The 26673-nt window shown below is 39.8% G+C and overlaps 2 protein-coding genes across 6 annotated transcripts; both read left to right on the top strand.

Annotated features, from left to right (window-relative positions):
* Positions 1-4657: 4657 nt before the first annotated feature.
* Positions 4658-6529, top strand: si:ch211-286b4.4 (uncharacterized). The gene is made up of 5 exons (XM_063017237.1): positions 4658-4719; positions 4803-4909; positions 5001-5080; positions 5194-5228; positions 6210-6529. The coding sequence occupies exons 1-5, from the start codon at positions 4672-4674 to the stop codon at positions 6453-6455; spliced, it is 516 nt and encodes a 171-aa protein (XP_062873307.1). The 5' UTR covers positions 4658-4671; the 3' UTR covers positions 6456-6529.
* Positions 6530-15234: 8705 nt separating this feature from the next.
* On the top strand, positions 15235-25865 carry scn3b (sodium channel, voltage-gated, type III, beta). Of its 5 annotated transcripts, XM_063016566.1 has the most exons (7): positions 15235-15476; positions 15946-16022; positions 18334-18497; positions 19462-19690; positions 22348-22486; positions 23365-23451; positions 24856-25865. In XM_063016566.1, exons 2-6 carry the CDS (start codon positions 15971-15973, stop codon positions 23426-23428), a joined length of 648 nt encoding a protein of 215 aa, XP_062872636.1. In that variant the 5' UTR covers positions 15235-15476; positions 15946-15970; the 3' UTR covers positions 23429-23451; positions 24856-25865. The 5 variants fall into 5 exon arrangements, with proteins under 5 accessions (XP_062872636.1, XP_062872637.1, XP_062872641.1 ...); XM_063016567.1 differs by lacking the exon at positions 23365-23451; XM_063016569.1 differs by lacking the exon at positions 15235-15476 and having other exon boundaries at positions 15947-16022; positions 18339-18497.
* Positions 25866-26673: the final 808 nt, after the last annotated feature.

Here is a 26673-nt window from a genome sequence, read left to right as displayed (position 1 = left end):
GCCTGACTGGGGCATCATCATAGGTACACGATTGCTTCATTAATACATTAATGAGTTCATTATCAAAGCGTAAACACATAAACACATTGTCAAAGTGTCTCATTATTGACGTGCACTACATGGTCAAAAGTATACACACCCTTCTGATGAATTGAAATCAGGTATATTATATTCTGCCTTACTTACTTACAATTTGGGGAAGGCACATTTCAGTTCTAGCATGAATGTGCCCCTGTTTGACGAGTTTAATGTCTAGAATCTCCAGTGGTTTGCACAGAGCCCTGACCTCAGCCATGTTTGTAAACCAGGCCTTTGTGTCCTCCATAAAAAATGTGTCCTTCCAGTGTAAAAAAATAGAGAACTGGAGCTGTTTAGCCTATATGTGGATGATAATGAGTCCATTTTAATGCCTAACATTTAGAAGTCGGATGTCCAATAAGCTCATGGTCAAGTGTCCACATACTTTTGGCTGTATAATCTACCTTTAACCTAATGATATTCTGATTGGATTGTGTTGGATGCTCTTATCTGCAGGAGTGTTGGTCCTGCTGGTGTTGCTAGTAGTTGTGCTGACTGTTGCTGCTCTTCTACTGAGGCCGGCAAACGTCATTGCTAAAGGCCGACCGAAGCCCAAATGGCGCAGCTTGGGGGAACCCACTGTTCCCATGGCATACATTTACAATGGAGACTGGTGAGTCAGATGCCAGAGTAAATGCAGTTGGGGGTGTAACTCTGATTTTGTGAGGAATGATCGTTTTTTCTTTGCTCTACAGCATGGATAGTGATGTACTGAGGTTCAGGGGAGTGGGTGAGGGTGCAGAAGAGGAACCAGCTGTATGCAGAGGTAAACACTTCAAAACCACAGTTGCATGATTTTATTAGTTCATGTGGAATCAATGCTGTTTAGCTCTGCACTTTTTAAGTCAAGGCCGTAGCCATGAATTGACAAATCTACCGGGAAAGGGAGGGGGGGGGGTGTCCTAAATTCTAAAACATTACTGCCCTTGAACACTGGTGGAACACTGATGGATCCTTACCAAAGCTAGTGAGTTGAACAGTTATTAAAAAATGTACATCAGTGTATTTAGGGGGTATTTTGAGCAAATCTGAATAATTGGGGGGAGGGGGGGTATAATATATATATATATATATATATAAACCTTCCACTTTTGCAAGTCTGATAAAAAGCATTTTCTTCTGTCCGATATCTTCTCACAAACCAAACGACACTACAGGATCCAAGACTGGACAAACGAATCTGCAGGAGTTCAATGTGAAAACACTGTACGACAAATTAGAGGATCAGAACTTACACCTGGCGTCACAGCTGGCTAAGCATCGCAAAGATACACAGGAGTTCTACAGGAACATCTGCGAGCAGACCGACGCTCTGCGGGTGAGGCTGGGTTTCGTTCCTCCATTCATTGTCGTCCATGGTAGATTATTAATTTGCAGTGCAATGCTTGCTTGTTTAGGACACTTTGGAGCACATGGAGCCCTCAAAGCTGATCCAGTGGAGAAAGATGATAGAAAGTAATGCACAGACCAAGAAGGGATCAATGTGTGGTATGTTTTTTTAATCTGGGTAAACTGGTGAATTATGGGAGCTAGAAGGAGCTCAGAGATTGATTGGTTGTGTATGTATGTGTGTTATAGTTGAGCCGTGGTTGGGCTTGATGGAGGCTGTGCTGAAGTCTTTAGAGGAGGTGTTGGGGAGGCTGAATGGAGAAGCTGGACGACAGCAGCACGAGACAGTGGTCAACAGCCAGAGAGATGCCAGAGGGAGAGAAATCCACACCCAGGTTACCCATGACAGCCAACCTTCCTTTAATATAGCCTCACTGAGCACTTTATTAGGTACACCTATCTAGTATCTAGGTCCATTCATTGATTACTTTATGAGCTACAACTACATAAGGTTTGCGGATATAAGATTACTGACTGTAGCCTCTAGAGCAGGGTTTTTTTTAAACAAAAATGGGTCACAGAGAAAAGTAATTATTAATAAATATACAAATTTTAACAGGCACATAAACACAAAAAGAACGTTCTACACGAACGCCCCGTTGTGGAGGCTTTAGATTACATCTTGTAAACCACAGTGGTACCAGATTGCTATTATTTTTATTAATGAAGTTTATTTGTCTTTTGTGTGTCGTTTTGATGCATTGTTTGTGTTGATGGGACAAAGTGTATAGTAAGTAACTGTATAGCCTAAATCTTTAGGGTAGCTGTAAGATAATCAATACAAGCTGGGGGCGGCAATGAATGAACCCCAACTCACCCCACCAACTGGCACAGCACATGCCCATCATTGGTCAAAATATGGCGTCTGGTTTGGAAACAGGCTTTCACACAACTTCTGGGCCAGCTTGCTTGTCCAGGGCGGTTGCTCTGTGATTAAATTAGTGAGACAAAAGCCCAATGAGAAGGGCTTTTAAAATGATTCCCATGTACAACACATTATTGCTGATGAGAAGCAGAGAACATGATTAACGAGACACTAGCGGCAGGGAAGATGAACATGATTCTGTAATCTGAGCCCACTGCTGATCTTATAACAGCTGGGCCCATTACATCTACAGTCCACCAATCCACAATGTTTTTGTTCTGTGCACTTTGTGCACATTGTTGTGGAAATTAAACAATGAAATATTAATCACCGTGTCTGTCACCCACCACAGATTCTGAAACCAAGGTCAGATAATGACGCCGCTTCTTCAGACCCAGGTGGGGGAAACATGACAGATTTACAATTGCTCACAGCCCGCTCCGTTCATCATGTAATCATCTTAGTGTTTGTGTTCCGTCCTAGTGCCGCCTTCCAGCACGACAGCCTGTGTGAGCGAAGAGGACCTGCTCAAGCTGGTGGCCCTTACACCTCTCACCGAAACTCTGCAGGACATACAGAGGTCACTACACAAACTTGGGCATGACAGGCCCAAAGCTCACCAAGCTACAAGTAACACCTTTACATTTATCACATTAAAAGCTCTGTATATAGGTTTATACATAAGGATTATAAAGCTCTAAAAATGTTCTGGTAAATCACAGCTGATCTGTGTGTGCGACTTTCTTCCAGCGAGTCCTGATGACGAAGCAGAAAGGTCATCAGCACAGCTCATTCCCGTTGCCCTTGACAACCTGACTCCGGGGTGCTTGACAGTATTTTTGTTTGGCTGCCGTGTGGTGCGACTGCTCAGTCGTGCTTTATCCTTTCCCTCCGTCATACTGCTGCTGGCTAAAGCGCTGCCAGTCACACACACAGACTTCATGCTGGCTTTCTGCAGACGAGACTTTTATTACGACACGTCCAACCAGATCCTGTACGTCCACGAGAGCAAGCTTCATCACGCGGGTCACTTCATTTCCGTCCTCCTACACGCTATGGCCTACATTAGCTCAGGTACACGGGTGCTGTTCAATTATTTACATTTACATTTGCTGCATTTAGAGGATGCTTTTATCCAACACGACTTACAGTTATGACTGAAAACATTCGAGCAAGGCTTTGCTCAGGGTGGCAGTGGGGCTTGAAACAACAACTTCCTTATTACTAGTCCATAACCTTAACTGCTGAGCTGACACTGCCCATGAGAATACAAATATTAAGTACAAATATTCAGTGCTTACATTCATTACATATATTCAATAGAAATATTAAGTATACACACTGATCAGCCATAACATTAAAACCACCTCCTTGTTTCTACACTCACTGTCCATTTTATCAGCTCCACTTATCATATAGAAGCACTTTGTAGTTCTACAATTACTGACTGTAGTCCATCTGTTTCTCTACATGCTTTGTTAGCCCCCTTTTATGCTGTTCTTTCATGGTCAGGACCCCCACAGAGCAGGTATTATTTAGGTGGTGGATCATTCTCAGCACTTCAGTGACACACTGTCATGGTGCTGGTGTGTTAGTGTGTGTTGTGCTGGTATGAGTGGATCAGACACAGCAGCACTGCTGGAGTTCTTAAACACCTCACTGTCAGTGCTGGACTCAGAATAGTCCACCAACCAACAATATCCAGCCAACAGCACCTCGTGGGCAGCGTCCAGTGTCCACTGATGAACGTCTAGAAGATGACCAACTCAAACAGCAGCAATAGATGAGCGATCGTCTCTGACTTTACATCTACAAGGTGGACCAACGGTGTTTAAAAAATCCAGCAGCGCTGCTGTGTCTGATCCACTCATACCAGCACAACACACACTAACACACCACCACCATGTCAGTGTCACTGCAGTGCTGAGAATGATCCACCTAAATAATTCCTGCTCTGTGGTGGTCCTGTGGGGGTCCTGACCATTTGAGAACAGGGTGAAAGCAGGCTAAAAAGGGTATGTAGAAAAACAGATGGACTACAGTCAGTAATTGTAGAACTACAAAGTGCTTCTATATGGTAAGTGGAGCTGATAAAATGGACAGTGAGTGCAGAAACAAGGAGGTGGTTTTAATGTTATGGCTGATCAGTGTATATTCAGTATATATATTCAATACAAATATCCAGTACATACAGTAGTATATATAGCACATGTGTATGAATATAATAAATAAATAAAATTATTGTAGCATTGCTTTAAGACACTTTATTTTTTATTTTTCCAGGCTCGTCTCCTGAAGACTTTCTTAAGTCTCTACACTCGGCCATTTCTGCTCTGAGTATGAAGCTGTTCCAGCTCTCCTTTAGTGAGGAGCAGCAGGAGTGTGAGGTAACATCACTGACAGAGGGGAGCACATTCAAATATCTGCTGTTTATCTTGCTACAGATGAATTAAATGGTTTTTATCTTCAGGCAGATGAGCAGAGCTCACAGGTTTCGTTCGGGTCATTAGTGGAAGATTTCCTCCGTGTTAAAATCCCACCTGAAACTCAGTTCTCCAAGACTTTACTGGCCGAACGGTTCGTTCCTGATCATATTATATTAGTACAGCGTCTGCTAGAGTTACATAAACATTTTAATACTCACATACATTTTTCTTTTTGATTTTAGACTCCAGAAGTATAAATACTTTAAGTTGGAGCAGCTGCTGCAGGAACTGGAACCTTCTCCAGCAAACAGACCAACACTGAGTAAGATCTTAGAGCTAATTACAGATAATAGGACGTTTCTTAACTAGCTGTGGTTACATATATGAACCTAAAGATGGTTTCCTACTCGCTCTTGATAGTTTTTATTCTTTTAGGTCCTGCCCAAACGATCCATGGAGTCCCAGTGCAGGTCAGTTTTTTTTAAACTTGCCTTGCTAAAAAAGAACATTAGACAAGCATCAGGGGGTTGCTATTACAAGCTAGTTTCTGCTGCCAGATATCGAGCTATTACTGTTATATAATAGCTGGATTTGTGTTCAAAACACAACCTGTCTATACATTTAAAGAATTCCATATGGAAATAAAGCAAGACCCACATCCCCCATCTATTACGGAGATGCTTACATAAAGCCATTTTCATTTCCATTAGCTGGCTTTATGACATGCCCACACCTCATGTAGGCACTCAGACGTGCCTCCTGTGATCTGCCATCCACACGGATCATGTTATTGTGTACTGATGCAGCCTGCGGCTCCTCCTTCACTTCACTGTGGACGCTTTATTTGATTTAGATCATCTGTGTGCATCAGCAAATAGATTTTAATTGAATTTACAGAAAAACAATCACACAACCGGTGGAGCCAGTCCCCAAGACGTCCTAAATGACTCTGTATTAGGTTCTGTGTGTGTGTGTAGTGTGTTTAGGTGGGATCAGCTGGGATGGGCTGGGCTGGCATGGAATTAAATTTCGTGGCATGAATTTTTTTTTCTTTACGCTGCTATGTTCAGATGAGTTTATTTTAGGATGTTAGTATCCACTATCCAATATCATTGATGATTGAAAGACATACATATGTTGGTGTGTTTATAATTGATTTGACGCTTGCTTGTGTTCTCTCTCACTCTCTGAATGTTTCGGAACTGGAACTGGTGCTGTAAACCAGGGTTTTAACCAGCCTGTATTTCTGCCTTGTGTAAAGTGTTTCAAGGTGGCACAAAACTATGCGTAGATTAATGTGTGCTTATGTCTGCGTACAATCATTCTTTTTTAATGTTATAATCAAAAACATAAAGATTTACCACCTTTTTATTGATTCCTGTTAATTCATTGTTTCCATTCTAGCTTTTCTCTGTTTGCACACACATTAACATTTCTGTATTATGAAACAGGAGCAGGAGTCGAAGCCTAAGCAGCATCCATTAGAGCAGAGCCTGAACGAGATGAAGGACTGTCAGTTTAAATTCACTGCTGCACAGACGGCTGGACGTCATGATGACAGGACATCAGCAGCTACAGAGCGAAGACGAGACGATCGAACTGCCAGCGAACACGCGCATGAACAAACGGATCTGCAAGGAGAGATGAGTGAGAACACTGCCAGCAAGAGACGACAGGAAGAGGAGGAACTTCCCTAATGTGTTTGTGTTCTTGCATGGATTAATAATGTAATGTGTTGCATTCTATATTGTTTTATATCATGTTATTTCCACTGTCCTAAATTTCTTAAGCAGTAAAAACATATTTACAAACACCAGTTGGGACATTTGATAAAATGCAAAAAATAGAAACATCCGATTGATCAACTTTATTTATTCATTCATTGTCTGTTTCACCACTGCTTTATCCTGGTCAGGGTTGCGGTGGGTCTGATCCATTGGGCGAATCGCAGGAAACACCCCAGACAGGTCACCAGTTTATCACGGGGCAAACACACACACACACTTACACTTCTGGCTATTTAGTATCTCTAATTGGCCTGACTGCATGTCTTTGGACTTGTTGGAGGAAACCGGAGCACCTGGAGGAAACACACAGACACGGGAGAACATTCCAACTCCATACAGAAAGGACCCCAGCCGCCTGGCTGGGAAATCAATGCAAGACATGATGCGCCATACATTTTCAGCAGGACACAGATCTGGATTGCAGGCAGGCCAGTCAAGCACATGCGCTCTGTCTATGCAGCCATGCTGTTATAGCATGTCTATGAGGCCTGGCCTTGTTGCTGAGTATTTCTAAAATGTCAATATGTGTCTCAGCATCGGTGGTTCCTTTACACATCCAGGTCACCCATTTCATAAGCACCATTGAATTTTTTACTGATAACAGTCTGGTTGTTTTTTCTTAACTTTGGCATGAAAACTCGACATCTGTGCTGGACTCAATGCTGTAAAGCAAGTATTGCTCAGCAACACAGACTAAACTGATTGGGGAGGGTTGCTTCGAGGGTGCCGTCCATCCCTAACCATCACTGATAGTTTTGCTGCCTGCGTTCCATCTCGCGCCCGTCATTAAGATTAAGATTGGGTGCAAAGTGGAACCATGTCACTTAACATAGCTTTCATCTGCTGATACTGGTGCAGTGAATGCCACACTGAATGCCATGCTTAATGTCAGGCCTTTTGTTCTCACTGTGGAGTGTGTGAGTCGTTTATGTTTTTGTCAACATGAATTCATTTGTTGTCATGCTGTATTACTTAAAGGGGGAGGGGAGCAGAGGGGCTGTTTATATACCAATTTCTGTTCTGGCTTTCTCCATTACACATGGACAGCTGCAATACCTGAGACCAGTGGGTTTAAATAACAGACTCTGTTTGCTGTGGATGGGAATTGTTTGTCTGGTTTTGTGCTTAGGTGTATTTAATATTTCCCAAATCATTTTTGCTGAAGTGAGTGTTCTCGTTTATTCTATTATAATCATTGTTATGGTATTATTATCATTACTATAGTAATATTACTATTCAGGTTTGGGTAAAGTAAAACGTTTACACATACATGTGAGGAATTTGTATCCACTGGTAAATAATCAGCAACTTGCACTATATGGCCAAAACTATCTCCTAATTATTTACTTCAGGTGTCTCAGACACATAAATTGCTAACAGCTGAATGAAAACCAACTAAAAGTAATAAATTATATGCTTTTGAAATTGTGCATTTCTATGCCCCTGTCCACAAAGCGAAGTCCATAAAGTTTGTTGCGGAGCAGCTCCAGTGGCTTGTAAAAGCCCTGACCTTTACCCAAGTGAACACATTTGAGATGAATTAGAACCTCACAAAGGCTATAATGACTAAATGGGTACCAATTTCCCTTAGACACACAAATTATTTTTCAAATAAATGAAAAAAATAATGGAATCAAACATTCACTACATAGTATTTTAGACTGGTCATGATATTTTACCATATCTTTACCATGTTTGTTTGTGAGTTTATTTTAAAGCTCTTAACAGAATAGATGGCTTTAATTAATGTCCATATATGATCAGTGTGGTCTAACCTAGTTATGTTTCCTGTTAACATTAGTTGGTCAAAGCCAAGGAGCTGTTCCAAACATTTATGAAGTCCTGTTATATTCAATAAAAATCAACCTGCCATTTTGTAGTGTGTTAATTATAATTAAATAATTAAGAACACAGGGTCAGTAGTGCAGAGCACCATAGTGAATACAGTGCCAATAGTGTCCCCTAGAGGAGAAACTTCTACCTGCTAACGAGCCATGAGATGCTTTGAATCTAAAACCATATAAACCACTAATAATTGTACATAAATCATTTTTATTTTTCAAGTACAAATACATTTTTGTTCTAACTGTTATATTTATGCTTTAGAAAAAACTGCAGTTGGCTACAATATTTAATAGTTTTTCTGGTGAGATCCGCTCAAGAAGCGAATACGTTTGAAGGATCTTTGCTGACCTGAAACAGAGGAAAACAAGTGAACTAAAGCTGTATCTGCCAATGAGGATTTACAAAGTGTGTTTAAATCCTTATTTATATACACACACTAATAATAATAATATAATGATAATGAGTAAGAACAAGTGTGTGATAAGTAATTCAACATGATACCATTCAAATTACTGTCAAATTTTAATTAATATTATCTAGGTCAGAGTGCAAAAGGCAATCCCTAAATTAGAAATTACTCATCAAAAGTTGTACATCCCAGGACATCTCACAGAACTGATTACCAAATGACATGAGGATTTGCAAGATGTTCCCTTATTCCTCTCTTTAATCTGTGAGCTGCATGTTTAGGCTTGTACCCCGGCATCTTACATCACACATAAGGTTTTTAATAGAGCTCAACCAGCAAATCCAATTTCACCCAAAAGAATCAGTACACCAAACCTTGGATGTTAATAGTATTACACTAAGACGCTTACTCTGACTGGATAGTGACGAGGTTGAACTGTTTGATTCAGCTGATGCTCGTAGTTTCTTCTCAGTTTCTTCACCTCGTAATTTAGCTACAGACACAAAACATTCTTAACACAGAAACCTTTACCACAGAAGAATTGATTTACTTTATTTAGAAGAAGTTAACATACTAAGACACAGCGGATCATGTAGGTCATAGTTGAGAAGTAATGAATTATACACAGGATTTAACACATCACTGGTCACTGTGAAGGGAGCAAAGTTATATATACATTAACTACACACAGTTAGCAAAAGACCAGAAGTGAATCTAGATGAACTTTATGGAGATGTGTATATGAAAAGGTTTCTTACAGGTCACACTGATGAGAATATATTTTTCTCTCTGGTTGAGGAAATCTGATGCAACTTCAGATCTGTGACGTGGTAAACACATTGCCTGACCATTCAAATCTGCCAGGTCTATTTCATCTGGAATGATTAGAAACAATTCAGGAAACCCATACAGACACACATTTTTACAGTGTTTTTTATTTATAGTTACATGTCTAAAACTGTTTCACTGCAACTCCTGAAAAATTACACCTAGAGTACAAGAACCTAACCATATTACCCACATTAAATTAAATGTTTTCAATTTGTTTTACCTGTAAACTTTAAATTTTTGAGGCCTTTTCAGCTCAATGTATTTTGGTGTAGTCCTTTAACATATATCTATATAAGTTTTGAGAAGACTTAAGAGAAAACAGCTTGCCACTTTTTTATTAAGGCGTCCCCTACAATTGATCACAATTTAAATCCGAACTGAAGACCTATTTATTTTCACAGGCTTTTGGGTTTTAGCATGGCTTTTTCTGTGCCAACTGTTTATTTACATTGATTTTTTGTCTTTTCCTTATTTATCTTATGTCATTGATTTGTTTTATTATTGTTCTGATGTTATTATACAGCGCCTTGGACACTTGAGGTCCATGAAGGCGCTTTATAAATAAACCTGACTTGAATTGACTCGGATGTTTTCTGCTTTCTTTGTCATTTTTATGGAGCAGAACACCTGGTGAATCTCATCTTTAACTAAATTGCCCTTTACCCCAGAGGTTCACATACTTTTTTATGTGTTTTGTAAATAAATAATCAAAATATTCAATAAAGATATTTTTTCCTTCAGCTACTCCTGTATTTGGTCTGCATACCAGAACTTGGCACAGATTTTACACCAGATACCCTTTTGGATTCACTACTTTGCTAACTGCTATTTTTTATTAAGGCTTGGGACCAGTACTTAAAGTGCACTAACCAGAGCACCTCCCAATGGCTTGGCTGTTCTGGCCATTCCTCCCCCCACATTCGCCAATCACGTCCACGCAGACACCTGACTGGGTGATAGCACCCAGATCCCAACAGTAGTGTGCCAGCCAAGTGCTTGTAATTAAGAAATAAAAAGTAGAATTGTTTGTGTTGTAAGGTTGGCCAGCGTGATCAGGGTGCATTTCATGAGTAATGAATTCAGATGTTTAGGAGATTCCAAAGGATCTTACCTTCACGTTCACAGCCACACTTCCCTTTAATACACTCCAGAAGGGCTATTATTTTACAATGAATGTTGAACAGACTCCTCTGGTTGGCTGTAGATAAAACACTGTACATTGTTATTAATCAAACATTATTTTATTATACTTTACAGTTATTCAAACATGAATGCGATATGGATCTTACCTCCATGCAGTACTGTAATAAACATTCGTAGTGTCCTCGATGAAACCGGAGTGCAGACTGATTTAATAAGTAAAACTCCAAAGTACAGGTTCTGTAAAGAGGCAGAGAGAGCCTGTGTGCATGCTTACTCACCTGACTGCTTTCCATTAGGGAGATAGGGGTATGCTAAACCTCAGACGCTAATTCCCTTTGGATCATATTACAGTCTCTGCTGTGCTTCCTACCTGAGACAAATTCTAAAAACATGCATAATGCATAATATGGAAAGTGGTCTGGAAAATGTTTCATACCTACATAAGTGTTAAACAAATCAGTAATAAGCTGATAATGCCACTGTTGCATATGTCAACCATGCACATATCTACACAATTGTGAAACATTTGGCTATAACAATGCATTAAAAATGGGCATTAATGTAACCCCCCACCCCCCCCCCCCCCCCCACCCCACCCCCTTTGCCAGTATGCCAGGCTCCAGATTTTAGTCTGTCTGTGTGAAATTGTCCCTATTCAGTCAAAAGAGTATTTGTGATGTATTGTTACTGGACAAGAAGGCTTGCAATCAGTGTTCAGTGTCATCCCAAAAACTGTTCAGTGGGGTCACAAAGGTAATATTTTCCCCCAATGCTTAAAATGATTTTCTTTACTATAGATATTGGTATAAATTAAACAAATTAAACTGAGTGGACCAATTCACTGACAACATGATTTACAAACCCCATATCCAGAAAAATTTTGACTTTTTTTCAAAATGCAATGAAAACAAGAATTTCAAATGTACTAATTCTCATGTCTGGGATGGCCGAGGTACTGCGATTGATTGGTGTCCTGTCTGTTGGGTCTTAATACATTGCGCCCAGTGATTCTGGGAAAGCAGGACCCACAGTGACCCTTGACCTACCTGACCAGGATAAAGTGGCGGTAAAACATGAAAATAAAATAGATGGATGGACGGATGGACGGACGGACGGACAGACAGACAGACAGACAGATAGATACTTAATTGATCCCGAAGAAAATTAAAGAAATGAAATAATTAGAAAGAGAGCAAATACTTTTACAGTACTATAGTCAATTACATTTAAATAGAAAATCACATTCACAATTATTATTTTATTTCTGATAGATAAAAATGAGTTTTTTTGTTCAGACCAGTTAATAGTATAATAATAGATTTCTTTAAAATAAATAGATTTGTTCGTTTCGGCTGATGAATAGATTAGCAGGGCTCCGTGCTTTTCTCCTGGGTGAACGCACTAGTCTAGGCTGCCCAGCCCAGGCTGTCATTTTGCATCACTGTTGCTATGGTTTTCCAGTCTCGTGGATATGGCAACCACTGGGCCTGCCATTTTTAGTATGAGCCGAGTCTCAGGTGGCTGCCGCTGTTTCACTCCCTCAGTAGTACATCGCTGCTGCTGCTGCTACTACTGCAATCACAGTTTAATAATGTTTACATCAGGACAGCCTGCATTATACAACACAATAATGTCTTTCACAAATCTGTAAGAGTGTATGTGCCACTTTTAATAAAAACACATATAACATGAAGAAAAATTAATAATCAACCACTATTGTTTTTATTTAATATATACAGTATTGAGTGCATATGCACATCCACTTCAAACTCACACACACACACATCTCTTGGGCTTATATAACATTACAGAAAAATCTTTAAAAACATAAATTGATAAGTATTAGAAAAATAAAGCTTCACTGCAGCATGTAGGTACAATGTTCACTCAGTACTTTTCTCCTCGAGGATACAAGTTTCCTCACGGCAGACTCTCAATTTCACTCTGCTCCATAAACTGTCCCATTATGTCATTCCATTCATGTTTTATTCTATAGAAGCCTCAGTTACAAGCAGTCCAATATTATGATGCTTGTCTTGCTATTATGCTATTATGATGGCTGTCTTGTAGGTACATTCATGCTGATTTTACTAATAACTGACCAGCATATGTTGTGTTTTGAACACAAAATCGGCAATGGCAAGCTTAAACCAGCAGTAGCTCACTACTACGCATGAACTAGCTTTGACTAGCAACCATTTAATGCTAGTCTGCTGTTTCTTTTCAGTAGGGACGGTAGAAATGATGTTGCAGAATATGCAAATCAATATGCAAAAGGTTGAATTCATGGTTTATTCTATTAAGTGTGAAGCCTCAATTATGGTGCTTTCATCTCCAACTTTTTTTTCTCCAAACTTCAAGGCATCGGTGCACTTGTCAGTGCAATCTCAGTACAAGTCCCAAGCCCGGATGAAAATACATCAGGAAGGGCATCCAACATAAAAACTGTGCCATGTCTGGTATGCGGACAGATCTGTGGCGACTTATGCATACCTTGCTGCATGTTAAATAATAAAATACTGACCTTTTATTATTATTAGGATAGGGATTTCAATACAACACACAATTATAATACTCATTAATCAATAATAGTATTACAAGTATAAGTACAGACATAAGAGAACAAAAGTGCACTTTTTATGATTGCCACTTTTGAGCAGCACTGGGTTCTAATTCCAGACACATTGTTTGCGCTCAGTGTGACTCATAATTGCTGTAATTGCAGTGAAGCTGCTTTGCTCAGCCTCTACTGGCCTAAAAGCGTTTATGTGTGGGTTTGAGTAGTGTAGAAAAAAAAAGCCTAGTTCTAGAGAAAGTGGAGTGGTTTGTACTGCCAACTGCTAATCTATTGCTGGTTAAAGCTGAGCAGCATTGGAGTTTTGGGTTTTGGAGGCTGCCATGCAACAAACTTGTTCTTTTGTCCTTATTCTGTCCATGTAACAAGCAACAGACTTTGGTAATAGTGTGTACGCTCTTTAGTAGTGTGATTGCCTTGATTGTAGACAGTGTGGTCAAATTGTTAGCAGCTTCTAATAAATGGCAAACATTTGTTTTGTAGCCATTCAAATTTCCTCTCAACATAAGTGACAGCTTGGGTTTTCTTTCAGGCCTTGGCCAGAATACACTGTTTAATTCACTTTTAAAATGTAATGTGTTCAGTCAAACTAATTCTATTTAGATTGACAGAAACTGGTCACCAGCCAGTCAATTATAATCACACTGATTTATGCTTATTTTTGCCAGCCATTGACCTGCATGTTGTCTATTAGGCACATTCATGCTGATTTTACTAGTAACTGACCAGCACATGGCATGCTTAAACCAGCAGTAGCTCACTACTAAGCATAAACTAGCTTTGACTAGTTTTGACCATTTAATGCTAGTCTGTGCTATTTCTTTTCAGTAGGAATGGCAGGAGTGATGATGCAGAATATGCAAATCAATATGCAAAAGATTGAACGTCCACATGTGCTTAACAAACCTGTGGTTATAAAATCTGTCTGCTCTGACTAAGCAATCCTTCTGTTTCCTGTTGCATGTTTCTCATATATTGAGACACCAAGGATGAGCCGGATGCACATGTGGAGCGAGCCTAGTCTGTTAATAGTATACAATTGGGAAATTGGTGGATCAGCTTTTTCAGTTACTTCATAATAATAATTTTTGCGAAGGAGAACTGCTGTGTGTTCAGGATGTATTTAAAAACCATCTTCATACCTATGGAGTGCCTCACCCCCATAAGAACTACAACAACCTTCACAAGACTTTGGGGTGTGTCTGTGGGAATGTGAAACATAACTTTTGTGGGGTAGATATTGAAAGACCTTCACACCAACCTCAAGTCATGCCTTATAGACCTTGCTTAGTACACAAGGAGGGGCAGTCATGCTGGAACAGGAAAGAGCCTTACTGAAATCATTGACATTTACATTTTCGGCATTTAGCAGACGCTTTTATCCAAAGCAACTTACAGCGGTGACAGTATATAATCTAAACAAGTGAGGGTTAAGGGCCTTGCTCAAGGACCAAACAGTGGCAACCTGGCAGTGGTAGGGCTTGGACCGTTAGCCTTTTGATTACTAGTCCAGTACCTAGCTGCCAGGCTACAACTGCCCTGACACAAAGCTGCAAGCATTCCACTTATTTTTAATCATTGGTATTATACATAACGAGTGTGGCTGAAACACTCAGGCCTAATTATTAGAAGGGCTATGCACATAGTACGTTTGGCTATATAATTTACATGCATTTTTAAACCAGTAGCTGAATTATTTTCCTATTTGCATTTTGTTTTTTTAAACAATATTTTCACTTTTTGCTGATTATTGAACACACGTCGTGCAGGTAAATTTGAGGAAAGAAACCGGAAAGGTCAGGTTGTGACTGAGTGTGCGCATGCGCACCGAGCTACAGCGAGGTTAAAAACAAAGCCAGGCGGCACTTCTCCTCCACAGCCTCAGGTCGGCAGGAGCTCGGCTGTACTTCACTAATGGGTGCGCTGGGAGAACCTCATTAGTTTGCTTTCTCTTCGTGACGCCTTGGCAGTCTTTATTAGGCGGAATTATCTGAAATACGGGGTTCTTTGTTGTCATGTTTTGCTTTTGTGAATCGGTACAATGAGGAAGCTCGGCGGAGAGACGGAGCGTCGGTTCTCAGTGTAGAGTAAACGGGCTGGTCAGGAGGGTGTGGATGTAATGTGTGAGGTAAATATAAAATTAAACTTTCAGTTTAAATAGACTTATTTAAAATGAGCACGTCAAGCTATTTTCAATCTGTTAAGCTTAAAAACTTGTTCTTTATTATAGGCGTTAGAGTCCATTGGGACATGTTGGTGTGTTTAGGATTTATTCAAGGAAGTGTCACATTAAACCATTTTCTGGAGTTCGTGTTTGACTTTATGGTACAAATAGTCGATATTTATGCTGCAGATTTAGTTTTTATGTGTAGATAAATTAATAAATAACGCATATTAAGTAATCACGGTGTTTCGGCTGGTATCTAACGGGCGCTTTTACGCATTTGGAAACGACCGTTAGTCGCTGTCCGTGGTTCCGACCAAACCAAACGTCCCGTATTTATGTTAAAAATGAACCATTAAAAGCTGTTTTTTGCCCTTTTAGTGCTTTTATTTCATCCCAGTTTGTTGTTTGTGTTTCTGTTTGTTGTAAACAGTGGACGCCGCCCTGTCATTAACATCATGACCACTCAGAGGCTTCTGTGGACTTTTCTCTTCCTGCTGATATCTGCTGGTAAGTAACTGCACTGTGATTAAAATCCACTTTGTTTTCTACCTGGATTTACTGTCTATCTTTTTCTCAAAATAACCAGACTTCAGTTCATAAAGAAATATGACTTGTAATCAGGTGTTTCACAATTAAACATTAGGACCATCCACCTAATAGGGGCAGTTGTAGCCTAGTGGTTAAGGTACTGGACGCGTAATGGAAAGGTTGCCACTGTTGGGTCCTTAAGCAAGATCCTTAACCCTTAATTGCTTAGACAATATACTGTCACAGTACTGTTAGTAGCTTTGGATTAAAGTGTCTGCTAAATGTCAAAAATATAAATGCAAATATGCTGGCAAAACAGCTCTAACCTAACGACACATGGACGCCACAAGCCATTTAAATGAGTCCTGTGATATCTGATATTACCAGCCGGTCCTTCAGCTTCACAATTGCGAGCTGGATCACGTTTCCATACGTCTCTGTGGCATCTCTTTGCACAAGTGTCCGGCCGTCCACATGATAATGTAAAAAAACCAGGACTGATTCTTCTTCCATTGCTCAAATTTCCGGTTCCGATGCTTTGTGCCCATCATAGGTGCTTTAGACAGTGGTGCTTCAACAGCTTTGGGGGTTTGACTGGTCTGCGAGTACGCAGCCCCTTACACAGAAGGGTTTGATGCACTCTGTTGAGAGATACATTCACGTCATCACCGGGATTGAAATTATCCTCAGTAGCTCTTCTCTTGGTCTATACCAGATGCCATAGCCTTTATGTCCTGGGTCAATGAGTTTTGGCTGCCCAACAACCTGTCAGTGGTTTGTTGCTGTCACCGTGGCTGTCTGAGCATCCGTTGCTGTTTTTGTGGGGTGGTCCTAATGTTTTGGCATACCGAGGATTGGTCTGCTGGGTATGCCCACTGTTTGGTTTAAAAAGGAATATAAAGGTTTATAAGGTCACGGTAGTTAATTGCATGATCCTCTCATTCTAATTCATATTCTGATTGAGTATAGTTGGGGACTTTTCTGTGCCCGTATGAACAGGGTTAGTTTGACCCTTGGGCAAGTTTTGTAAGAAAACCCAGACGTTTTTTCTGGAAGACCAGATGTAATTCATGACCAAGCACCAACATAAAATAATGATCTGCCTTATATTTAAAACTTATGGAACATTCTTTATATGGCCAGAATATGTGGACAATTGAGCATTAAGCTAGTTGGACATTCTACTCCAAAACCTTGAGCATTTAAACAGAGCTGCCCCCTTCATGGATATATTAGCCCCAATTTTCTGCTAAGTTTAAGCGTACAATTTTGAATTGTGTCTGTGGGAATTTGAGTCCCTTTAGTCAAATAGCATTTACAAGGTTTGTATATTATAATTGTATATCATATTTCTTGCTGTAAATTAAATTAACTTTGTGCTATACTTAAGCTAGAGTGTTCCACATTATATGTGGTGTTGTTATCTGGTTGGCTGACCTTTCACATTAAAAAGACATCAGCAGTGTTGACAGCATGAGCTTGGAGCTGTGGGTTATGTAACATGGCCTGTATTTCAAGCTGTGTACTGTGTGCTGTGCGGCTGAATTCAATATGCACCAGAGTATGTTTTATTCTCCACATCACAGTGTGGGAATCATTACTGCTCACTGGACACTGGCAAAATGCAAAGAGAATTTAACTTATGATAAAATAACTAAAACAAATAGCAAACTAAAACAGGAAACTAAACATTATAGACCCCTGTCAAGTGTCTTTAAAATGTCTTCAGCTTTTATCTTCCTGCCCCAACACCCACACCCCTTCAAGTCCTGCTTTGCATGGCGCTATAGTGCTGGTGTGAAATATGTATGTGTCTGGACTGGAGTCAGATAATTAGCAAAAACAGGTTTCACTCTCATACAGACCCAGGATAAAAAAAAAGGATAATGATGTTACGCTTCTCTTCTCCCTTGACAGCTGACTAATTCAGATTTAACTGACCTGCTTAGCGATTGAGATTAAGATTGAGGCTTAAAATTTGACAAGGAAAATGAAAATGGGGACAATTAGATGATTACATGCAAGAAATAATGTAATAGAATAAACCTAAAGACAGCAACTTTTTAAATACAGACAATATTTTCAGAAATAAATGGCTGGACTCTGATATACCTATATAAATGACTCTATATAAATGACTCTATATAAATGACTATTGTTTTGCAAGTAAATGTCCAAAAAAGCAGCATTAGCTGTCCACATACTTTTGGCCTGTTGTTAGAATGAAGCTGACTGGATTTTTTTTTAGCTCACTAAGCCTGTACTTCTCACTCTGTGGTCTCACTTGCAGTACAGGAATGTGAACCAGTGTGTGTGGACGCAGTCCCGGACACCGAGGCAGTGGTGGGGAACCCCATGAAGCTCACCTGCGTTTCATGCATAAAGAGAGAAATCAATGCCGAGACCAGAGTGAACTGGTATTACAGGACCAATCGGACGGCTGAGCCCCAGCTCGTAAGATTCTTCTGATTTAAGATTTCTAAGCTCTAATGTCGCCGTTTTAACATGGTCAGGGTCACAGAGGTTCTGGTTTCACCAGAACCACAAGCGCAATGCAATAACAGTGAGGACAGGATGTCAATCCTCTGTGGGGATTCGTACACCCCCCCTTCCCAAAAATAGCTAATCATGTCTTTATGTCGACAGTGTTACGACCCAGTCTAGGGGAACAGACCGTAACACTTAAATGTGGAGGGGTGTTGGAACTATTACCAGAAGGTAAAAAATGAGACGGACAACACCGAATGCGTATGACCAGGTTTATAATAATAAGTGCAGATATTTACATCAGGTGGAGAGACGGGATAGAGGATGACTATTTACACTTGCTATATACAACATATAACTAACAACAGACAGATGACAGGACAGGCTCTCGCACACTAACAAAAGCAGCAACACTAGGAATACAACAAGCACAACCGACACACAACACAACTATCACTGACAGGAACCACACAGAAAGCAGAGCTATTGTTAGAATGAGCTGAACCCGCCAAATGATTGACAGTCCCAGCTTTGTCGCAGTGATTGACGACGCCGCTGCCAAAGCGCTACGATCTATTCGCTGTCCTCCAGGTGGAGCCTCCGTCGGAACAGCGATCCATTGGCTGATTTCTCTGGAGAGAGATAAGCGTGCAAATACTAATATTACTCTGTATGTAGTATCAGGCAACAACGGCCATCCTTTATATAGCACTGGTGGAGATTCAAAGCCTGGATCCCAGTGGTAGTTTGTCAATGTAAAAAGGATATTGTGAATCTGTTGAACAATTAAACTACAGAATATGTTTCAGCTGAGAAAAACAAAATGTGGGTTTAGTCCTGCAGCAGAAAAACTATTCAAAACATGAGCCTAGTTAGTAGATGTATGAAATCTAGAGCTTTTTGCGTGACTTAAGTGAGTTCTCTCAAACAGATCTTCATCTACGATGGCAAACCACAGGGGGTGGAGGGGCCATGGATGGGCCGCCTTCTGTGGAACGGCAGCAAAGACTTACAGGATCTCTCTATCAGCATTACCAATGTCACGCTGAATGACAAAGGCCGGTATGAATGCGTGGTACATCGTCAATTTTCCTTCAACTTACACACCGCTTCTATTAGTAAGAACGCAACATTTATCGACCTGGTGGTTCGGGAAAAAGGTAAGAAAAACCATGTAACCATGTGCTGACCTTACTATGTGCTGTCTGTACTGTGTTGGCTGTGTTGTACTGTCTATTGTGTGCCATTGTTAGATTTCCACCTGACATCGAGGCCTTAATGTGGTGTAGATACCAAAAAAATCTATTTATGTATAGTATTTTATTACATTGCTGATAGTTTGTCTGTGTTTTTCAGTTTGTTTGTTTAACAAGCAAGCCCACCACTGCTGAAATCCAGGATTTGAATCTCAGCAGCGCCATCAACTAGCCGGGCATTTACACAGACAAAGCCCTGCTTTTGGCAGAAAGCTCCTGCCTTGTGCCCAGAGTTCCCCGGTGAACCAAACCCACCACAATCCAGACCAGGATAAAGTGGTTGGTCAAAATGAACTGAATCGAATCATGTCTTCTGTTCCTTCATTTTGAATTGACCCAGAACAGGACAATACATTACAAAGACAAGCACAGATACACAGACCCTTGTAAAACAAAGAGTACAGACCCAGTATGTTTTAGATCCGGGTTTGACTCTGAATCTAAACAAACATGGATTGGCTACATCTGAGATCAGGGAAGTGGTTGAAGCCCTGAAATAGATTGGCGCCCTGTCTTAAGCTCAGTGTTTCCTGGTGAACCAGACCTATCACAACCCGGTGAATAAAATTGAAATGAAATATTTTGTTTGACTGTGTGTGTTTGATGTTAACACCACATAAAGGCCCACATGTCCTTTAATGCAGATAGATGATGTCAGATGTGTTTCTATATGGGTTCAGACATTTTCTTAATAAATGATTGTACCTTTTGGATCCTTGTGTTATTAGTGTTTGTTTGATTAATAGTATGCCTTGTTCTGTTTTTATTATTATTTACTGCTCACTGCTTATTGGAAGGCAGTTGGTTTCAGGGGATGAGTTTTATCTAACCAACCTGTTACAACTGTTTCTATTGTGAGGGGTAACGTACAGACTGCGGCTTGTGTATTGTTCTGTGGATGCCTGCCTTGAGACTGCTGAATGCATTCGAATATACCGAACACAACGTACTGTATATTTGCTCCGACTTCCTCATACAACCACAGTGCATCATCTCTATCTGTGTCTCCACCCCAAGATGCACAGATAGAAACACACGATTATTTAAGCCGTGAATTGTTTGGAATTACTCATCAGTGAAACACAAGCTTAACACATAACGCTTTTACATTTCATGCGTGGGATATGCCAGTAAGTGCAAGATATGAATCATTGTGACTAAATCAGGATTGGATCAGTATTTTGGCCACCGGTGTGAATCTGATTATATTTACATGCGCTGCACTGCTTGTGATGCATCATAAAAACAGCATTTCTCAACTTTCCCGTCTTCCAGCTAAACCTGCACTTTATTAAAGATGTAATTTAATGTGTATCAACATTGCTGTTGTGCTGAAGACGATAAAGCTGGGAAGCTCTGTGTCATATTTCATTCACCGTTTTTTACGAAGCTGAGTTTGCCACGTCATTGATCACTTGGAGAGGTTCTTAAGCATTTTGGCGCATGGATTGTCAGTGTGTTTGCATGTGAATCACACACTTTGCATTCATGTCATGGGAAAATACTTATCAGGCTAGCAATAGCCAACAGTTTTGACCAAACAACTGCTTTTATTTAAGCAAATTATGGTTAGTGGTATTTATATGTTCTTATTGATGCTATTTGAAATAGTCTTTGGCTTCTGGACAGATGAGATGTAGCTGACATCCGTTTTTAACATAATACCATGTGTGTGATTTAAAAATCGGAAGCGTAAATTGTACGATTTCACCAACTGCCTTCATTCAAGTCTGATAAGCTATTTATTGTGCAAGTTATACATTTGATTAATTAGTGTATATAGTATAAATGATTGCATTTATTTTTTAATTAAATTAGCATGTTCCACAGTGAGGACAAGCCCACCACCATTGAGAAACAGCCCAGTGTTTCCAGGTGGAACTGGGTCTGCCACAACCCTGACCAGGATGAAGCAGTTCTACACTTTTTTTAACTCTTGAAAGTCACCTGAGATTTTGCACGTCCATTGTGTTCTTTTTGCAGACCAAGTCTTATTTATATTTTATCCTCAAAAGATCAGTGTAGGGGTGTGCTTTATACCAACCGAGCATGAGCTATAAATCAGGTGGCTTTAATTGAGGCTTAAATGTGGGTGGGAATGAAGTCCTACTATAAAGGGGCCAAATTCTGTTGGAATTTTAAAGGGCCCATATATGCCTTGTAAAGAATGCAAATGCAAAAAGAACAGTGCATTAAAACATGTAAGGAAGAACTGAATCAAACAGTAAGCCTATTTGAAACCATTTATTTGGTTTGTTTAGTTAATTTGGTGATGCTGTTTTGCTTGGGTTTTTTTTAGATAACAATTCGTGTTAGAGGCTTTAGGCTATTTTTTATTATTAGAAAATGCCACCACGTACATGTTAAAGAGTCAGTAATGTCACTAAAAATAATGTATTTTAAGACCTGGAGTTAAACAACCTTTTCTTATATTACAAATAGCTTAATGGGTCCATATTCTGGCCACACAGTGTAGCTTAAAATCACTGTCATTAGTTGTACTGTATATATATATTTTTTAAACCTTCATTGGCTGTAAATGTATGTTGTGCGTTTGTCAGCGAGTAAAGACTCCACAGCACTGTATTCAGAGATCATGATGTACCTGTTACTGGTGTTCCTCACCCTCTGGCTGCTGATCGAGATGATCTACTGCTACAGAAAAATCTCCAAGTCAGACGAGCAAGCGCAGGACAGTGCGTGAGTATATCAGAAAGATTTTTCCTCTCATTGTTTCAGAGTTTAAGTGATGGATGCTATAATCATATTGTGTCAACAACAAGGACCTCGACATTCTCACAGTAACATGATTTCACGATGCTGCCATTACATTATTTTAATATAATAGATTATTCAGGGAGCTCGGGTGGCATAGCAATAAATTACACCAGCCCACTACCGCTGGGATACAGGGTCGGGCATCTGTATACAGACATGATTGACTGTGTCTGGGGGGTGGCTGATGCCCCGTTATGGATTGGCATCCTGTCCATGATGTGTTGCTGCATCACGTCCAGTGATTCTGGAAAATCAGACCCACCACAACTTCAACCAGGATGGAGCAAACATGAAAAATAAATATTTAATGAAGGGTTGGTGCAGCCATCCTCTCGAAAATGACTTCTTATTAACACTCAATGCAAAAGGGGTGTGATGTCCCTACCAACCATCACCAGGTTCTCTTGTTCCAGAACCTTTTTTTTTGGGTCCCTTGATTGGGATCATCTTTACTTGTTTCCAACTTTAGACTAAATGTCAAAAATTAAGTTTTGCTACCCAGTTTAGCACAATCAGGCTCGTAAGCCTGTAAGCCACGTAGTAATAAAGATGCCTTAAAAACGCCTTACTAGAATTAATTCCAAATTTAATATCTTGGCCCTATGTTTTCTTTTGGTTCTTGTGTTCATAAATGCTGCAGACAAATCAGAGATTCCCAGAGTAGATTGATGAAATGTTTGTGATGTGACGTGATCGTTATTTTGCTCTCATGATGCTGTGTAGGAGAAGCGTCTGATTTACAGTGCAGTCCAGCTGCACCCTCTTAGATGTTGCCTCTTTTTGTACCCATTTGTCTACAGGACTGACTACCTAGCCATTCCCTCTGAAAATAAAGAGAACCCTGGTCCTGCAGTAACGGAATAAAAGAAAATGTCTCACACGATACGGTATTTTAAATCTACCTTTCACTCAGTGATGTCTTCATCTCATCCTCACCTCCTCATCGTGTTTGACTTTTCCTTCTTCACCTCTGCTTCCTTCCTCCATTAATATGCTCTGTTCTGACAAGCTGATGACCTACAAGCTGTCCATCTTTTCCCACCGCTGTCCTTGTCTGACAGAGAGCTCTTCTTACTAACAATCTTTCTTACAGGATATAAATAAGTTAAGTTGAATCATTGAATCTAGAAACCACAAGCTGCTTTCCAGAAAAAGAAACGTACGAGTCCCAGCAGTGATGCTCTGTTGTTTAAAAAATCAATCTGCATGATTGAATTTCTTTAAATATTTATTATTTAATCAGATCTGTATTTGTGCTTGAGAGCGTGATGAGTTTGCTGTTCTGTTCAGAAGATGTTTGGAACAGTTCAGCTATGAAAGGTGCCTACACAACCTCCTTTTTGTTCTAGTGGAAATTCAGATAGCACTGGAAAGCATTTAATCAGTGTGGGCTAATCTGTTGGCCTAAGAGGAACGATTAGGGGGTTTTTCAGTCCCTTACAGTTTTGTATTTAATTACCAGTGTAACCTGCAGACAAAGGAATCAGAACAGAAAACAGACAGCAGATCATTCTAGTCCGCATTCTTGATTTGGCACAGTTGTTATACCCATTTGCCCGAACAGATATAGCCAATCATGTCTGTGTAGACGCTTGACCGGCTGAGACCAAAACACAAAATTAAACAGTGATTTTACAATAAATTGTAACATATTTTCTTTCAATCAACATATTTTAAGGGTCATTTACAAATTATCGTGTAAAATAGCCACATGGACAGATATGTGTTAATTTGCACCCCCTTTTCTCCTAATTTAGTCATTTCCATTTCCCCTGCCCCCTGCACATGCTGGCTGAGAACAGCCGCAGACTCACACAGCCCCCTCAGAAACGTGTGCTGCCACTGGATGATTCTTTACACCAGCCAGCAGTGGATTCTTCCAGAGAGCTGTACCGCATATTCAAAGTCACACTATTTCCTATGTGATCCTTCACCACTCGAACACACAGCAAAGGTCACATTTGCAGCAGCACTGAGGAGTCCCTTTCCACCCTACCTCCCTCAGATATGACCAGTTGTGTCTGTAATGCTGTGCCACCCAAGTACCCAACAAGAACATTTTAAAACAGACATCAGTCTTTACCAATAATGCCAATGATTTTGGAGCCGACTGCACATGAAAAACATGCACAAGTTTCTAGAATCAGGATTTGATGATCTAAACAATAATAACAGTGTTGTAATTTGTGTATGTATGTTTAACATGATCAAGTGGATCTACATGCATATTATGCTGCCCAGTTTAAAATTTCACATAGGATCTGAATGATTATTGATCTTCTCTATTTCAGGTACTGATGATTCCTTTTGGTGACCGACTTGAACGAGGACGAGAGTCGATCTCTGCTGGGATCCTGTCACTGAGAGACATCATAGGAAACTTGCCAAAAGAAATCCCTGTCGTACAAACCTTTCACCGCTAAGTAATTCCTGTACCAGGATTTGTGTTTTCTCCATTATTGCCTTAAAGAAAACACAAGCAGAACAGCAATGAGAAATAACAAGCTAACAGACTGCCTGGTCCTCGATTTACCCAAAAAGCCTTTCACATTATTTGTACTTGTTTTTTTACCGTTTTGATAGAGCATCTTGATTTATTGTACGTGATGCTTTCTAGCCAAGCGGCCAGTATAAAGCTGTTAGAGAAGATGTTGATAATCAGTTATAGTCACTTTGGCTAGTATGACAGACTTCATTTGGCTTAAAGCTCTTCTGTGTGAATGAATTTCTATGGTACGACCCGTGTTTACTCCCTACATGTTGATTACAAATAACTTGCTTTTTTATTAGCTTTTGAAGTTGATATAAAAGTGATTTACATGATTTTTGAAGTTTCTCTGTATTCGCTGTGATGTGTACAGTAAGCATGTTGTCACTTGTGGCGACTCTGGGAACCTTTCCTTCTATAAATCATTACAGATATTGGTTATCGTGGTCAGGTTGTGTCTGTATTATGTCTCCATCTTGAGTTTAGTCTCAGTATGTTTACAGAGCGATTCAGAAGCTATAAACTATTTATATATTCTCTGTCCAGGAGTACAGATGAGCCTGGCTGGATGGATCCCAATAGGTGACAGTGTAATACTAGTGGATGTGGCCTAGACTACTTTTACTGTTATTCTGATGTCAGACAGCTGCTTAATGACTTTTGTTTGCACTTTTTCCTCCTCTGGAACTGTTAATATTACCTTTTGTATTATAAGACACTGTTAGAAAAAGACAGAAGTGGCTTGTTTTCCTGTCCTGTCCAGAAAGAACTTTATATTTCATGTGAAAGCTTATTAACTACTAATAAAGTAAAATTGTGTATTATAAAAAATCTCGTTGTTTATCATTTATATTGTCATTAACTGTATTATATCATTTACAAACGCTGTTTAATAAGAATGAGGACGATTAGACTGGTCTCCAATTTAGAGCTGCTGAAAGTGGCTTAACCCAGTCCCAGGTAATTCTATATATTTTAGTCTTTAAAATGAACTTTTATTTAATTTCATGCAAAAATGGTGTTGATGATTTTTGTAGAAACAAGTCTGAGTTCTGAATACTGTAACAAATGGCTGTATGTCAGCACTTCTAAAACCATTTCCAAAACCAGTTGCATAATTTAATGATAGTACTTTCTTCGGTTTAGACAATAAAATTTAAAAAGATAAAAAGCTGCTCACTTTCTTTGCAGCACATGGAACCGGAGGGTGCTGTATTCCAAACTGCACACTTAAATAGAAAGCACTCCAAGTGCCCATACTATTAGGAGGGTACTTTAGGATCTGGAATGTAGCCTTAATTGTGTCAAACACCTAATATAATGGATGTTGTGGGTAAAGTGAGACAGCTTTTAAACTGGGAGACAGTTCAATAGGAAAATGTAAATAAGAACAGACTGCAGTGGAAACATGAGCCAGGTAATAATGTCGAGCACCATGATCGATAAAACTCCATTAACAATGCTGAGGGCTTTGTCTCCCTCTATTGCTCGGAAGGTTACAATACATGTTAAGTACAAGAAAAGCTGTGCTTATTTTATTTATTAGTATTTTTTAGAAAACAGACATTACATGTGGACACCAATTCAAACAATATAGTTCAGGTGTTTCAGCCTTTTGGCT

This window comes from Trichomycterus rosablanca, chromosome 20 (genome assembly GCF_030014385.1).
Source record: "Trichomycterus rosablanca isolate fTriRos1 chromosome 20, fTriRos1.hap1, whole genome shotgun sequence".
In the NCBI taxonomy this organism is placed as follows: domain Eukaryota; kingdom Metazoa; phylum Chordata; class Actinopteri; order Siluriformes; family Trichomycteridae; genus Trichomycterus; species Trichomycterus rosablanca.
This window is presented reverse-complemented; position numbering and strand designations above follow the sequence as displayed.